General features: G+C 41.5%; 2 protein-coding genes across 7 annotated transcripts in view; both read right to left on the bottom strand.

Moving 5' to 3' along the window:
* plch1 (phospholipase C, eta 1) overlaps positions 1 to 9,500 on the bottom strand; it is a 52,874-nt gene extending 43,374 nt beyond the window's left edge. For all 5 annotated transcript variants that reach the window (XM_026292888.1, XM_026292879.1, XM_026292873.1 and 2 more), the window contains exons 1-2: positions 8,763 to 9,500; positions 2,222 to 2,349 (exon numbers count right to left, since the gene is read on the bottom strand). In XM_026292888.1, the coding sequence (XP_026148673.1) occupies positions 2,222 to 2,300 (79 nt within the window). In that variant the 5' untranslated portion in view covers positions 2,301 to 2,349; positions 8,763 to 9,500. The remainder of the gene's footprint in view (positions 1 to 2,221; positions 2,350 to 8,762) is intronic.
* Positions 9,501 to 10,152: 652 nt separating this feature from the next.
* Positions 10,153 to 13,782, bottom strand: c18h3orf33 (c18h3orf33 homolog (H. sapiens)). Of its 2 annotated transcripts, XM_026292916.1 has the most exons (7): positions 13,665 to 13,782; positions 13,485 to 13,524; positions 13,041 to 13,214; positions 12,626 to 12,685; positions 12,129 to 12,288; positions 11,208 to 11,368; positions 10,153 to 11,068 (listed from the first exon to the last, which is right to left on the bottom strand). In XM_026292916.1, the coding sequence occupies exons 3-7, from the start codon at positions 13,176 to 13,178 to the stop codon at positions 10,811 to 10,813; spliced, it is 777 nt and encodes a 258-aa protein (XP_026148701.1). In that variant the 5' UTR covers positions 13,179 to 13,214; positions 13,485 to 13,524; positions 13,665 to 13,782; the 3' UTR covers positions 10,153 to 10,810. The 2 variants fall into 2 exon arrangements, with proteins under 2 accessions (XP_026148701.1, XP_026148709.1); XM_026292924.1 differs by lacking the exon at positions 13,485 to 13,524 and having other exon boundaries at positions 13,665 to 13,769.
* Between the last annotated feature and the right edge of the window lie 5 nt (positions 13,783 to 13,787).

A 13,787-nucleotide genomic window follows, 5' to 3' on the forward strand; every position in this document is an offset into this window, starting at 1 on the left:
ATATTTCATCAGCGTTGGCCGACAGTCTGATTCAGCTGTTAGGCGAATGTTTGAATTCCCCACCAAACTGAACTCGCGCCAGATCCCAATGTTTGTTTGCGTTTGTTTAGCTCTTCCTGCGCGTATGTCCATAGAAGAAAGAAAGGCACCATTGCGCAGGGACGCAATGGACGTTTTGACCCACTTTGCGCTCTCTGTCTTTCTCTCTCAGTTTAGATATCAGCGCTGCCTCGGAGACGCAGCAGGGAACAGGATACCTGGAATATGAGAGATGCTCTGCACTGCACATACTAAAGCTCGGCGTCCCGAGAGAGATGGAGAGGGAAATCCACATGTTCTGTTGTAAACATCAGTTAAAAGGGAGCCTGGTCTTTTTTAGCTTTTCAATTCTCTGTAATTGTGTCTGTGTGTGTGAGAGAGAGACCACCCTGGAGTGTATTAGCCTAGTCTAGTCATTTCCATAATGAAAGTTTAGTTAGTGTGAAGCTCACAGATTAGTCTTGTTCATCGGTCCACATTAATGCCATTTAATTTAGGATTGTGCGCAGAAGGCACATACACACGCGTGATACACAGGGAGACAAGCACATTCACACAAAATTGTATTCAAAGACTGAGAGCCAGAGGCAGAGGTTACCAAATCGATTAGTGCTGTCTGGAGGAACAAGACACGTCTGAAACACCAGTGTCACCCTTGGTTCACTGTTGCATCTAAGTGCGTTTGTGTACTTGTATGGTTGTGGGGACATTTTGGCTGGTGCTTCGTTTGTGACACCCCTCCAAAGGCCTGTTTGAAGACTTGGTTTTCAGGTTCAAGTTAGAATCAGGTTTCAGTTAGAGTGAGGTTGTTATTAAAACATTTAGTTATGATGGTTAAGGTTAGGGTATGGGTGCTAGAAAATTCATTATATCAGTGACTGTATCACAATGAATATACAGGATGTGTATTTGCAGATTTCAGGGGTTTTCCACCAGCTGTTCACCTTGATTTAGGTTGAAACCTATGATCACTGTTTACAGAGCCCAACCCCCTCAGATCCTCTTCCCACAGCGATTTATGAACCATGGACAAAGAAAAAGCATCAGTCACTGGAAATGACTGCGAGGAAAGGAAAAAAGGTAGAGTGAAGCAAAGCCATGCGAAATAATTGAGAAAAGAACAGAGAGGGATATGTTATATATGTGCCCAGCAGTGATGTGGCTGTCAAACAAATACCCAGAGGTTCTTGACTTAAAGTGGCAGTGCCTGACAAAAAGAACAAATTGCCAGGGATATGAAGTCATAAATACAGACAGAGAGCAACAAGCTCTGAAGTTTGGTGAAATTACAGCAGACAGTTTGCTCTGCTTCTTTTCATTTTATACCTCTGAAAACCTTTACGGCAGCTTGAACAGAGCAACTGCTTCTTAGAAATGGGTTGGGGAATGGTGGAATGAGCACTCTTTTATGGGACTTTATGAAAATGTAATGTCATATCATGATCAGTAGATTAGGAATTTCTATTTTAATTGACCATAGATTCTGGATGAAAAGTTGATTTTGGCTTGAAGAAACATATTTACAAGATTAGAAATTGGGTGAAATTCCCATAAATGGGATAATATCCTGGTTTCTAAGGGTGGAAAAATAGGAAACAAACACTTGTGTTTACCCTCTACAACAGTCAGGTCAGTCCATCATTCACAGAAGAGTACTGAAGCAGTCAAGCTTGACAAGTTCACTGACAAGCAGAAAGTACACACACTTGTACAGCATGCAGCACACACGGTCTGTGTGTCAGGTCAAGTTGATGCAAAAAACTAGCATAAGATTATTTACATCCCTGTGTACATGATGCACATTGCAAATATCATAGAAGAGACTATACGGTTTCTCTTTTCTCATCTATTCTTCGATATATTTAGCCTTATTGTATGAATCACTCATGAAGAGAAACATGCAGCAATACACGTCAGACAGTGTGTATTTGCATTTTAAAAAGCACAACACACTGAATGACATTCAGTCTACTATAGCAAATGGTAGTAAGGCTTATTTGTTTTCACAAACATCGTGTGCAGTGTGCAGTTGAGAGCCTTAGAAGCAACATCTGTGGAGATGAGTCTCCCCCTACTGTTCATTGGCATGACATACATTCATCAAAGGCAATGTCCTGTGCACTATATTTTCCAGCCATGTCACTCCATTGTGTGTGTGTGTTTGTGTGTGTGTTATATTTACCGTGAAAGATGCTGTTGTCTGTCAGGAAGTGTCGGCGGTACTGCGGCTCTCCTTTCCTGTTTACCACCCAGGCGCTCATGGTGAGACGAGGAGGAGGGAGGAGGCAGGAGGGTAGAAAACTGAATGACCTGTTAAAAAAAAAGAGAGAGAACTGAACTGTGTTGAATCTAAATGATAATCTAATTCGGTTTATGGACAAATGTGCTACTAATTGAAATGATAACTGAATTTTCACTTTACAAACTATTAAACCAGGAGCTAAAGGAAGTGTGGTCTAGAAAATGGGAAGAGAGTTTAGGTTTGAAGGATTTAGGATTGAATCTCTATGTTGCTATTAAATTTCTTACAGTACATGGTGACTTCACAGTCTAATCTTATGCTACAGCACAACTTTATCTACAGTGAATTGCACTTTATAGGTCTGTAATTTGAGACAAATCCAGACACATTTTATTGTGAAATTTCTTCTTTTTGCAGTAGGGACAGCAGAAGCACCTCTCACTGTAGAGTATGCGGTTGGGATCATGTGTAATTGAATGAAATAAATGACGATGTCAGCTTCTAACTAATTGCTGTGTCTTCACCTCTGGCTTGGAAATACTCTCTGACTCTCCTCTGTATAAACTGTCATCCCAGCAGGTAGACCTGATGTTCCACTTTTTCTACAGCTATCTCTCAACATGTGTTCGCATTTATCTTCTTTTTGTTTCTTCTCACCATTATTCCCGGATTCCAAATTTTCCACTTCCTCCTCCTCCTTCCCCTCCTACACCTTGTTTGATTGCTTAGTGTTTCCCCACCTGTTGCTCATCTGTCTTTCTGTCATTTACTGCTTCCCATTTAAACTCTCTCTCTCTCTCTGTGAGTGTGTCTCTCTCTCTCACACACACACACACAAACATACCAGAGTCTTATAGATCTGGAAAAGCTCTGAGCCTCTCGGATCTCGGATGGTTATTGGCATCTGGTCCCAGCTGACCTGAGGAGGGGTGACTGTCTGGTTAAACTTACAGAACTCATGGGTCAAGTGTCTCTGAGGTGAAAGTACCTTCCTGTGACCCTGCCACCACCTCACTTCAAAAGCTAGAGACCTGTGATTTGTGTCTGTGACAGACCAAAGACTGTTTATATGACACCCATGTCAAGATGAATCAGTGTGCCCATTCAGCATGAATAACTATGTCAATGTATTTCAGTATCAATTAAGTAGTGTCTCATAAGGCTTATAAGGTTCTAAGTTGTACTCTGATCACCCCAAGGAAGTGAATTTCAAAGAAATAAAAGTATAAATAAATAAATAGTGCAAGAACTAAAACCAAAAACAAACTTAGAGGGTAAAAGATTCACTTTTTCAAAAAAGATATGGGAAGAAAAAAAAAGATGAAGATGTTAAAAGACAAAGAAACTGAAGACAAGCTTAAAGAAAAATGAGAGAACAAGAAAAGAAGAGCATCAGGACCAGATTTTTCAGATTGTGCTGTGAAATCTGATGCTTTGATGGAGAGCCAAATACAATTTTGACTTTATATAATCAGTTCCACTTAACCCTGAAACATTTGTAATGTGGAAGGTTGAAAACTATAATGTCACAAGTACAAAAAGTCATCTGAAGCTTTACTTCATAGTCATTAAAATGCTTAGCTTTACGCCTTAGCTGCTCTCAGAACACTGTAGAGCTCAGCCCCTTGTGCATTGCTGCTTAATTATAGAATAATGTTTCCAAATTACTGTTTGTTTTTAAAAGACTCCAAATTAGAGATAGGAGTCGAGCAGAGGTAGATGACTGGGGACAGTGTTTGAGCAGCTTTAATGGCATGTCAGGTCATGATACAGATATGAATCCACCGTAAGTCACCAGAATGTGCAAGTCAGCAGTTTTTATAAATGCTGTGCAACGTTTCGCAGCAAAATAACATGATGGAATCGCAGGCTATAATGCTGCTCTTTCTGGGTTTTGGGGAAAATGACTGTTCACTTTCGTGTCGCAGCTGAGATATCCATCCATTAATATGAAGCTTTAGCAGCAACTGCTTAGCTTCACTAAATATACTGGAGATGGGCAGAAGCAGCAAGCTCAGCTTTGTCAAAATCAACATAACACCTCAAAATCGAATTAACATGTTGTTTTCCTTTTTTTTCCCCATTGGCACAAAAGGCAAAGTGTAAAAATGGCACCTTGTGTTTATTTATGGGAGCTTGCATGCGAGGGCTATCTCTGGGCTGGGAGCAGTGACTGCCTGGAGTCTTGTTTTCACTGAGAGGTTGGCAAGCAACCAGCAGAGACTGTTCTTGTGTGGACTAAAGAAGCAAGATATATTGGTTTAGGCAGTTAGCTAAAGAGGTGCTGGTAAGTAGATGCTTTGACCTTCAGACAGAGCCAGGCTGGCTGTTTTCCCTCACTTTCTAGTCTTAGTGTTAACCCTAACCTAAGTAGCTGTAGCTTCATGAATACAATGCAGACTAAAGAGTGCCATTGAGCTTGTCAACTAACTTTTGTCAAGAAACATTTGCCAAAATGTCAACTTTTCCTTTAATAATAACGACCCATTCATAGAAGAAAAATAACCATGTGGTTTATAAACCAAACTAAAAGAAACCAAGTGTGACAGTACATACGTCATGCTCATGCCATGCAAGCTGAGTAAAGTGAGTCTGCTTCCCCTCTTCTGACTGCATGTAACAGTAGTAGTGCTCTGTATAGGAGCGTCCAAACCTCAGGGAAATACAGTGTGTGTCTGTCCTGTGTGTTGACCTACTGGCAGAGAAAGCAGCTTAAAAATAAATGTTTCACTGCCAGGCTGCATGATGAGACACTCTATCTCAAGGCCTGACAGGAAGTAGGTCAAGGATGCCCTTAAGTTAAAAGTTTAGTTGTAGAAGAAATTGAAATCAAACGGGTGTAATACAATCTGAAACATGCAGACACAACAGTGCTTCTCCCTTTCCTGTTGGTCCTGCCATATTTTATCTGACAGCATGCACTACTGTTTATTACAGTTTGTAGACATTTATTCACTATTACAGAAGATTCCTCTCCTCATCTTGTAATAATTACTACTGGCATGCTGCACCTTTTCTCTATGGTGGTGATACTGTATTTTCACAGTTTCCTTAAAGCACCTTTGGCACTGCAGTCAGAGTTTTACCTTGATATAGTGCCTTGATATTATTTTATTGTGATTTGGTACTATACAAATAAACTGACTTGAATTGAATTGAATTGAACATTTCAAGTTCATTCACTTTTGGTTGAAGTAGTTTGGAAACAACTTGTCTGATTATCCCGGCCCAGAGTTTGGGGTTTTTAAGTATCTTCTAGAAGTGTAAAAGATTCCTGTTTTAAGTGCATTATCAGCTGCGGGTAGAGTCAGTTGAGATATACAGCAGCTGTTCTATTTCATTTTATATGACCAGCTGCCATAAATACTGGGTGATAAGCAATAATCAGAATTAAAAATTGGCATGTGTCTCACTAGTTTCAAATTGATCACAGTAGGTACATCAACTAGCAATTTTGGTAACATCTTGAAAACATTGGCTACATTCACATGTTGTGTGATTTACATCCATCAAACTATTTTACAACACCCCTGTACCTTCCTTAAAACACTAAATACACATGTGATGTCTCAATAAACACAATCAGAAGCACAGGCTCACATCCAGCAGAGTTATGTTACTCTCTAAGTGTCTCCCATAACTAGAAGTCAGTCAATGAGTAACTTGTAATTGCCAGTTATCAGAACAGAGTGTAAACTGACTTGGTCTGCTGATGGCTAGAAAGATGGTTTCATAGTACAGACTGAGTGCTCCCGAACTCTGATATCATCCAAATCGTAAGTGTTTGGCAATAGGAGTAAAAGAACTGGCATTTTCGCTCTGATTTTGTGTTACACTGTTACACACTGGAAATGAGTTCTGTGAAGTTTCAGTTGTATGTGTTTGTGTTATATGTGTGTATGTCTATGCATGCAAGTGTATTTCTTGTCCACAGTTAGATGAGATCCAACGCTCATATCTGCTCATCAAATATGAAGCTAAGTGGAGTGTCTATGTGGACTGTATAAAACAGTAATATATGCTGTCAGATTAAAATATGTGGTTTAAATTCAGGACAAACAGGAAAGGTAGATGTACTGCTGTATCTACATGTTTCAGATTGTTATACACACATTTGATTTAACCAGTTAGGCATACTGGAAACAGCAAGCCCAGCTCTGTCATAAGGCAAAAAATGCCATATGGCACCTCAAAAGCTCAGAAATTAACAGGTTTATTTTTTAATTGGCATAAAATTTGTATTGTAAAAATTGCACGTTGTCTTAATGTCACGGAGATACAGTTTGGATGTAATTATTGTTCATTAAACCCCCCCACGCCAAAGGTCCTATGTTTTATCCTTAAGTTTTTATTTCAGGCAGCAACAAAGATCGTTATTGATTTAATTTTTACAGTTAAGTAATTTATTGTTTGCGTTATGAAATATTTGAAAATGCTGAGCTCAATTTGACATTTTCAATGGTAGCAAATAGTAAATTGCTGTAAATCCTAATTTTTGACAAGTTAATCCAGACCTGAGATCGTTTTGTTGCCATTTAAGCAGTTATCAGCATCTTAAATAAATTGCTTTTCTGATCAGTTCAGTTTGTTGTAACATCTAAATTGTCTAATCAGTGCTGTCGCCTTTGACCTGATAAGGACAGAACCTTGAGGCAGCAAGGTTACTGAGGGGTCAGTGCTGTGATGCGGAGGGGCAGTAAAAACTAACAAGTAAACAATGCAAACAGAGGAAACTCAGCTGTAAAATTCCTGTGCATCTTTTCTATTTTAGGTTAAAAGTCTGCCACTAGGGCCATAATATCCAGTATACAAAATGTTTTGAAAAAAAAAAGTAAGCCCCTTTTGCGTGTGCACATGTAGGTGGTAGGTGTGTGTGGTGGAGTTGTCAATCTTTACTGTGGAAATGAGGGGTAGATAAGGTCATAAGTCAAACATTTAGCTCTATTTCAAGCAGAAACTCTTACTCCTGTTTCTGTCCTTTATATTAACTCTGAGGTTTCTCAGACTGTCTGTGTGTTCTGCTGCTTCATGTCCTCATCGACAAGGAAGCAAACCAGTGTTGACGTGTTGCCACATCACCTGGTACCCCTGACAGTGGCTGATCTCTGACATACTGTAACGCAAAGTCACAGTCTCTTCATTTTATAAAATAATTTAATATTTTACTGAACGTTGTGTCAGAAAGTCATTTCTGCTTTTCTATAAATTCACACTCATAAGTGCATACACCCACAGTTTGGTTCATTCAGTCCTGAACTGTTCACCCTCAGTCCTCCTCCCTTCCTTTCCACCAAGAAACTTCAATTATGCATGAGGGATCACAGCACCCACTAAGAGTCATGTTTCCACTCCTACAACCCTACACCAGCAAGCTGATACACTGTTCACAATACTTCAAGTCATATAATAACAAGGGAGTCACTTTACAGCTGATGCATTCCTTCACACACACACACACACACACACACACACACACACACACACACACACAAAGACTCGCTCAGCCTCTAGAGCCCATGTGGGCATGTGATGGAATAAGTACCCAGGGCATATTGTGACACCAGCTGAAACATTTAAAGAACAACACAATAAAAACTGCATATTCAAAATAGTACTGTGCATGTACACCTGTATCGCTTTACACATAAGCTTCACCGGCCCTACCTGGCAAACAAGCTTCTTCTATGAGATGTGAACAGACTTTAATATTTATCTCACAGCAGCACAAATAGGGAGTTAATTTAGTGTTCTGGGGTGGAATCTCAGCGAGTGTCACATCAGCTCTTTGTCTTTTTAAATCTCTTTGTCTCTCACACCCAGCCAACTACCCACAGCCCACTCAAATCAAATTAAAAAAAAAATCCCCAAGGACTCTGCTCTGGGATGGGGGAGTGCCCCATCTCTTTCTCTCTGGGATGGCTACTGGCTGAGCGTAATAAAGGCCTTTGTTATGCTGCCTTGCTGAATATCTCTGTTGCTAAACCACAATGATCAGGAGAACCAAAATGTGAAATGCATGCAGCAGAAAAATCAGCCACACAGACTAATTATTGCTTCTAGTGGTAAAATGTGAACATCAGCTCAGGCAGACTGTGGTTGTCAAAAAAGATTTCAAGAATTTAAAAAAAATGTACTGAGCCAGATTTCCTGTGACTTACCTGGAATGGTACAATAAAGATAAGCTACTGACATGTTGTGTATTTAATTTACCAAGCCCATCTGTCCAGGCACGGTTTAACAGGTGCACGTCTGCTTGGTTACTGTATACAGTGTCCCTATCAACAGTACATTTAAAGTGACAGCTAATTGTGTGCAAGTTGTTATAGAAAAGTTCAGTTACATTTCAAGAAATACAGTACATCAAATGCACCTTATTAGATATAGTGCATGTGGTAAATGGCCTTCTTGGTAAGTTGCTGTCACTTACGTGTGCACACAAAATACACTCACTTGCTCACATAAAGCATCATAGCTTACTTACTTCTATCCTTTCAGTTTCAGATTTGGAAAAGAGCGCTGTCAACTTCCACACAAAACCTTGTCACTTGTCACCAGAACTATAATCCTGCAGGGACTGATCCATCAGTGATAGTCCCCGTGGTTTGATCTCAGAGATAGAGAGAGAGAGAGAGAGAGAGAGCGAGAGAAAAGGTCCCAACAACTTCACTGGTGTGGCCAAGTACCCACCACTACATCAAGCACTATGTCTTTTCAAAGGACTAGCTACTACTAGTGTGGGACCATTAGATTTGGGAAAACCTGGAGTGGATATCGGAGCGGACTACATCTCCACAAGAGTGTTAGGTTTACTCAGTCATTGACTTCTTTCATTTAGATTTAGGAATCAAGAAAGAAGAAACAAATACTTATTAAAATAAAGAACTCAATTAATTAATTTCAAATTCCTACTTGCATAAATATGAAATTATCATCCACAAGATAAAACCTTCAGTTACACTAAAAACCATACAGCCCCCTACAGTATCGAAACTCTTACACTGAACGGCACAAAACCCCAGTCAACACTGGTTCAGAAAGTTTGCCAAGCCTTCCCCCAGTTGTCTCTCTCTGCCATGTTTTCCCTCCCACTCCTCCCTCAGTGACAGTTCAAAGTCTGGCAGCAACAGCCATCAGCCCTAAATGCACCTTACAATTTAAACCAGTCCACCAATCATAAACCTCTTTGGCCGTAACAGTCGCTAGTATCATTTGCACAACAAAAGAGAGACTAGCTGATTCATCAACCCCCCCTTATCCTTCACTCCCTTTCCCTTCCACCGTGACTCCTCCTCTCCTGTCTTTGTGCTGGGACCCAAAATCCCCTTCCAGCCCTGTGACCCCCTCCTCGCTGCACTAATCTCCTTGTGCCAAATGGATAGACTGCTTTGGGACTACGTCTCGCTGCACAGAGACCCCCTCACCATGCTCCCTGCAGGACACGCATCACAATCTGGCCTCATTTACAGGCCCTCCTCCTCCTCCTCCACCTTGCACTGAAAAACACACGGAAGCACAAGGTGTAATTTGGGCCGTGGATTTCTACTGCAAACAATAATGACAGGAACATAATCCCAGATAGACAGGAAACTGGCTTTGGGGCTTGTTCCTCAGGAGGTTGATGTACACTCATTGGAACCAAATCAACAGATAAAAAAAGAGCATTGATTCATCTGTTGTGTGTTTGTACATTCAGTTGCACAATATGACACCATTAAGTTTTATTAAATCAAATGTCTGTTGTCATTTCTCTTCTATTTCAGAAGAGAATGGAGGATGAATAAAGTATCTATAGATAAATACTCTAATGTCTTGGTCAAACATTACAACTAAAAGGGCCCTCTTTGCAGGGAATTAAAGACACCACCACACACACACATACACACTACATGTAAGGCTCCCATGGGGTTTGAGGAGGCCAACATAGAGTTTAGCCCTTTGGTCCGCTTTCTATTTCACATTTGGCGTTTCTATAGCAACTGTGGTCTCAGAGAGGGTACAAATGGACGCCCCTCTCCATTTGAAACACCATTAACATACCCCGCCCCTTTCTTGTGTTTAGTCGGGTGTCTCCCTCACACACATGAACAGAAGAGGCTGTACTCAGCTGTGGTTTAATGAGGCAAGAGAAAGCTGAGGGGTTAGAGTTTCAAACAATCATTTTCATACAACCTTGAAAAACCAGAAAAAAACCCATCAAAAGGATGAACGTTTTGGGACAGGTGTACTGAGTGTAAAATAAGAATTACAGTTCTTGGTTTTTGTAACGTCACGCAAATTAAAAAGTTTTCACAGCCTGAGAAGCATATCTCTCCCACACTGCTGCTGAACGACAAACCGGACAATTTTTTAAGCTTAAAGAATCTTTTTAAACTTCTTCTTTGCACTAGATATCAGATATGTACAGTACAAGAACACCATCAAAGAGGGTGAATTCAGGTAAAGTGCCCCACTTTACCCTCTTTGATGAAAGGAGATGTCAAGTGTTTTGAAACTTAAAAGACAAGGAACTTTTTGAGATGCTGGCTTAGATCAGTCAAGTCTTTTAAAGATCCTCCTCATCAGCCTGAATAAAGTGTTGTTGCTGACCGCCTTGGAGACCCTTTCCCATAGACTGTCCTCCTTCCACAGACCCCTACCCTTCCTCTCAGCTTTGACCTCTGCCCTGTGCAGCCGTTTGTGCAGACGCCAGTAGAGGCGAGAGTCAGGCAGGACTCCGGTTACGGGGGTAGTGCGAGCCAGACCGAGTCTGAGCACCTCTTCGTTCAAACACTGGCTCAGCACAGACCCCTGGTGGAGAGAAAGAGAGAACACAAGAACATGATTTTAAAAAAGACAAACTCTTATCAGTGTTATATAATGACAAATGAACATATTTTTTCAGTCTGATATTAACCTCTCCCCTTATCTCACTTATTAGATGCCTCACCCTGCTCTGGGACACCAAACAGTGCAGCATGTCGTCCTCTCGGCTGATCAGTTTTAGCCAGACTGTTTGGGCAGGAGCCAGGTTCTTCTGCAGCCATACCCTCCCCTCTGGTGTCAGCTCCACTCCTGCAAGATGCACCAGCAACGGTGACTTGGACACACCTAAAGAGGACATTAAAAGGCCATTTATTATATGGATTAGAGTGATGCAGTCAGCACAGTGACCTGTTGGTTAGCACTGTTGCCTCACAGGAAGAAGGTTCCAAGTTCGAAACCCAACAGGGGCCTTTCTATGTGCAGTTTGCATGTTCTCCCTGTGCTTGTGTGGGTTTTCTCCAGGTACTCTGGTTTCCTCCCACAGTCCAAAAACATGTATGTCAGGTTGATTGGTGACTCTAAATTGCCCATAGGAGTGAGTGTGAGTGAGTGAGGTTGTTTGTCTCTATGTGGCCCTGTGATGGACTGGTGACCTGTCCAGGGTGTACCCCTGCCTTTCACCCAAAGAGAGCTGGGATAGGCTCCATCAGATCCCTGTGACACTAAATAGGAATAAGCAGGTATATATGATGGATGGATATTTGAAAACACTTATTTATCAAAAAGTGCTATGATTTGATAGTACAGCTAACAAGCTTACATGTGACCCTCACTCATGACGAGACAATAAAATTCATGTGTGTGACCTTACAAAGTGACTTTGACATTTCTGGTATGACAAGATAATGAAAAGGTGCAAGAGCTGTAGAGTATTACAATGTCGTTCTTATGAAGCTCAGACTTCACTTGATAGATGGAGCATGTCATTGATGGCATTCAAGCTACTCAGAAATCACTGGTTGTGAATTGTGCATAGGTCCTGCATGGCAGTGTACAGTACATGCCTACATGATTTCACAGAATGGATTCCCCAATTTCCTCTTACCCTTTACCCTTGAAAGTAACGGCGAGAGGACTGGCAGGTAAATCGGGACATGCTCCACTTCGAGTCCTTTCTCTGTGATCGAATGAACTTTCCCACGAAGGCTGACGTTCCTCTCAATGAAATGAGCAGGAATCTCGGACGCGGCTTGAAATTTGGTGATCTGAGGAGGTGGAGTGGAATAGCTGAGTGACAACCTTCAATTACTTTCTGGTACAATGTCTGAAAATGCATTTCAACACCATTCGGCAAATGTAATATAATAACAGGCAACAAGATATGGATTTAACTGGGCACAGAAGTAGATGCCTATCAGTTTTACCCAGATTGTTAGCCACGCAAGAATGCTCTATATAATTTCCACTTAGGGTCAAAGTTGAGCCTTGGACAAAGAATGGGAGCTATTTTTTTTTTTATGCACATGAAATCAAAAGCGTGCACCTGTTAAGAGTTAGCCTGAACCAAAGGTGCATGTCCCAGTGTGTGCCTTTCTCTCTTACCAGTCTGATACTCCTCGCTATTACTATTACACCAGCAATCGCCAGCCCGGTGCTTATGTTCTGTGTGAGAGAGGAGAGAGCAGTGAAGAGCATGGAGCTGATACCATCCATTCAGCTGGACATGTGCTGGACACTGACAATGGAAAAAGATTTGAAGACTTGACACAGTGATGATGATGATGACAGTGACACAGGTGCCTCAAAAGCCACAAGCAACAACTGGTCAGCAGCATATCTGGTCAGTGTGAATTACTGAGTGACAGAGGAACAGTGTGTGTGTGTGAGAGGGGGGTCTGGTCCTGAAAGCTTTAGATTAACTGTAGATGGCTCAGGTACAGTATGGCATTGATGTGCCCATGCATCCATGGCCACTTGCAATAGCACTTCACTGTTTGCACACAAAACAGACTCCTACCCGCACAAGCGTTAAATTATCATCTGCGAACTGAGATATTACGGACACGATGTTAGGAGACGACTGGCTTCCTTGTTCTCTTTGTTGTCCGTCCCTCTTTGCGTCCTCACTTTCTGTTTCCCTGGAAGGCTCCGGCATGTTGTTGACATTTTCTCTTTGCGTCTGACGCTCCGCCTATTTGGGGAGGGACGAAGCAGAGGTTGCGTAAAGTCCCCGCCCTGTGGTTTGGTTTGGATATGACAGGATGACGTTAAAGTGAGCCCTGATAAATGTTAGGGGGCGGGTGTGAAAAACTCCAAACCGCAAGTGTTTTTGACTTTGCATTGTGAAGGCAAACGTTACGAAATGCTAGAATATAGCAAATATCGCGGAGGACAAAAGTTGTTGATGCACATTGCAGCTCAGCGTCATAATAACACGCTGCCGGTGGGATCAGTGACGTACCCATCTTTGTCTGCACAACTTGACCTAGATAACTTCAGGTCTGCAATGTAATTCAATGCACAAAGCAAAAAGGCTCAGTCAGACAATAGAACCGTCGTCTTGTTGATATTCGCGATAATAACTCATATTTTTTGTGCAAAAAGAAAAAAAGAAGAAGAAACACGTCTACAGAATATATACCAAAACATATCCCGGCGCGTTGGAACATACTGCCAAAATACGCCCGGTGAAACATGTTTAGCAGCAGACGTGACTGAGGAGTGACCAGCGGCTGCATGACAGACGCACCGGAGCTCTCATCTT

This window comes from Mastacembelus armatus, chromosome 13 (genome assembly GCF_900324485.2).
Source record: "Mastacembelus armatus chromosome 13, fMasArm1.2, whole genome shotgun sequence".
NCBI lineage: Eukaryota > Metazoa > Chordata > Actinopteri > Synbranchiformes > Mastacembelidae > Mastacembelus > Mastacembelus armatus.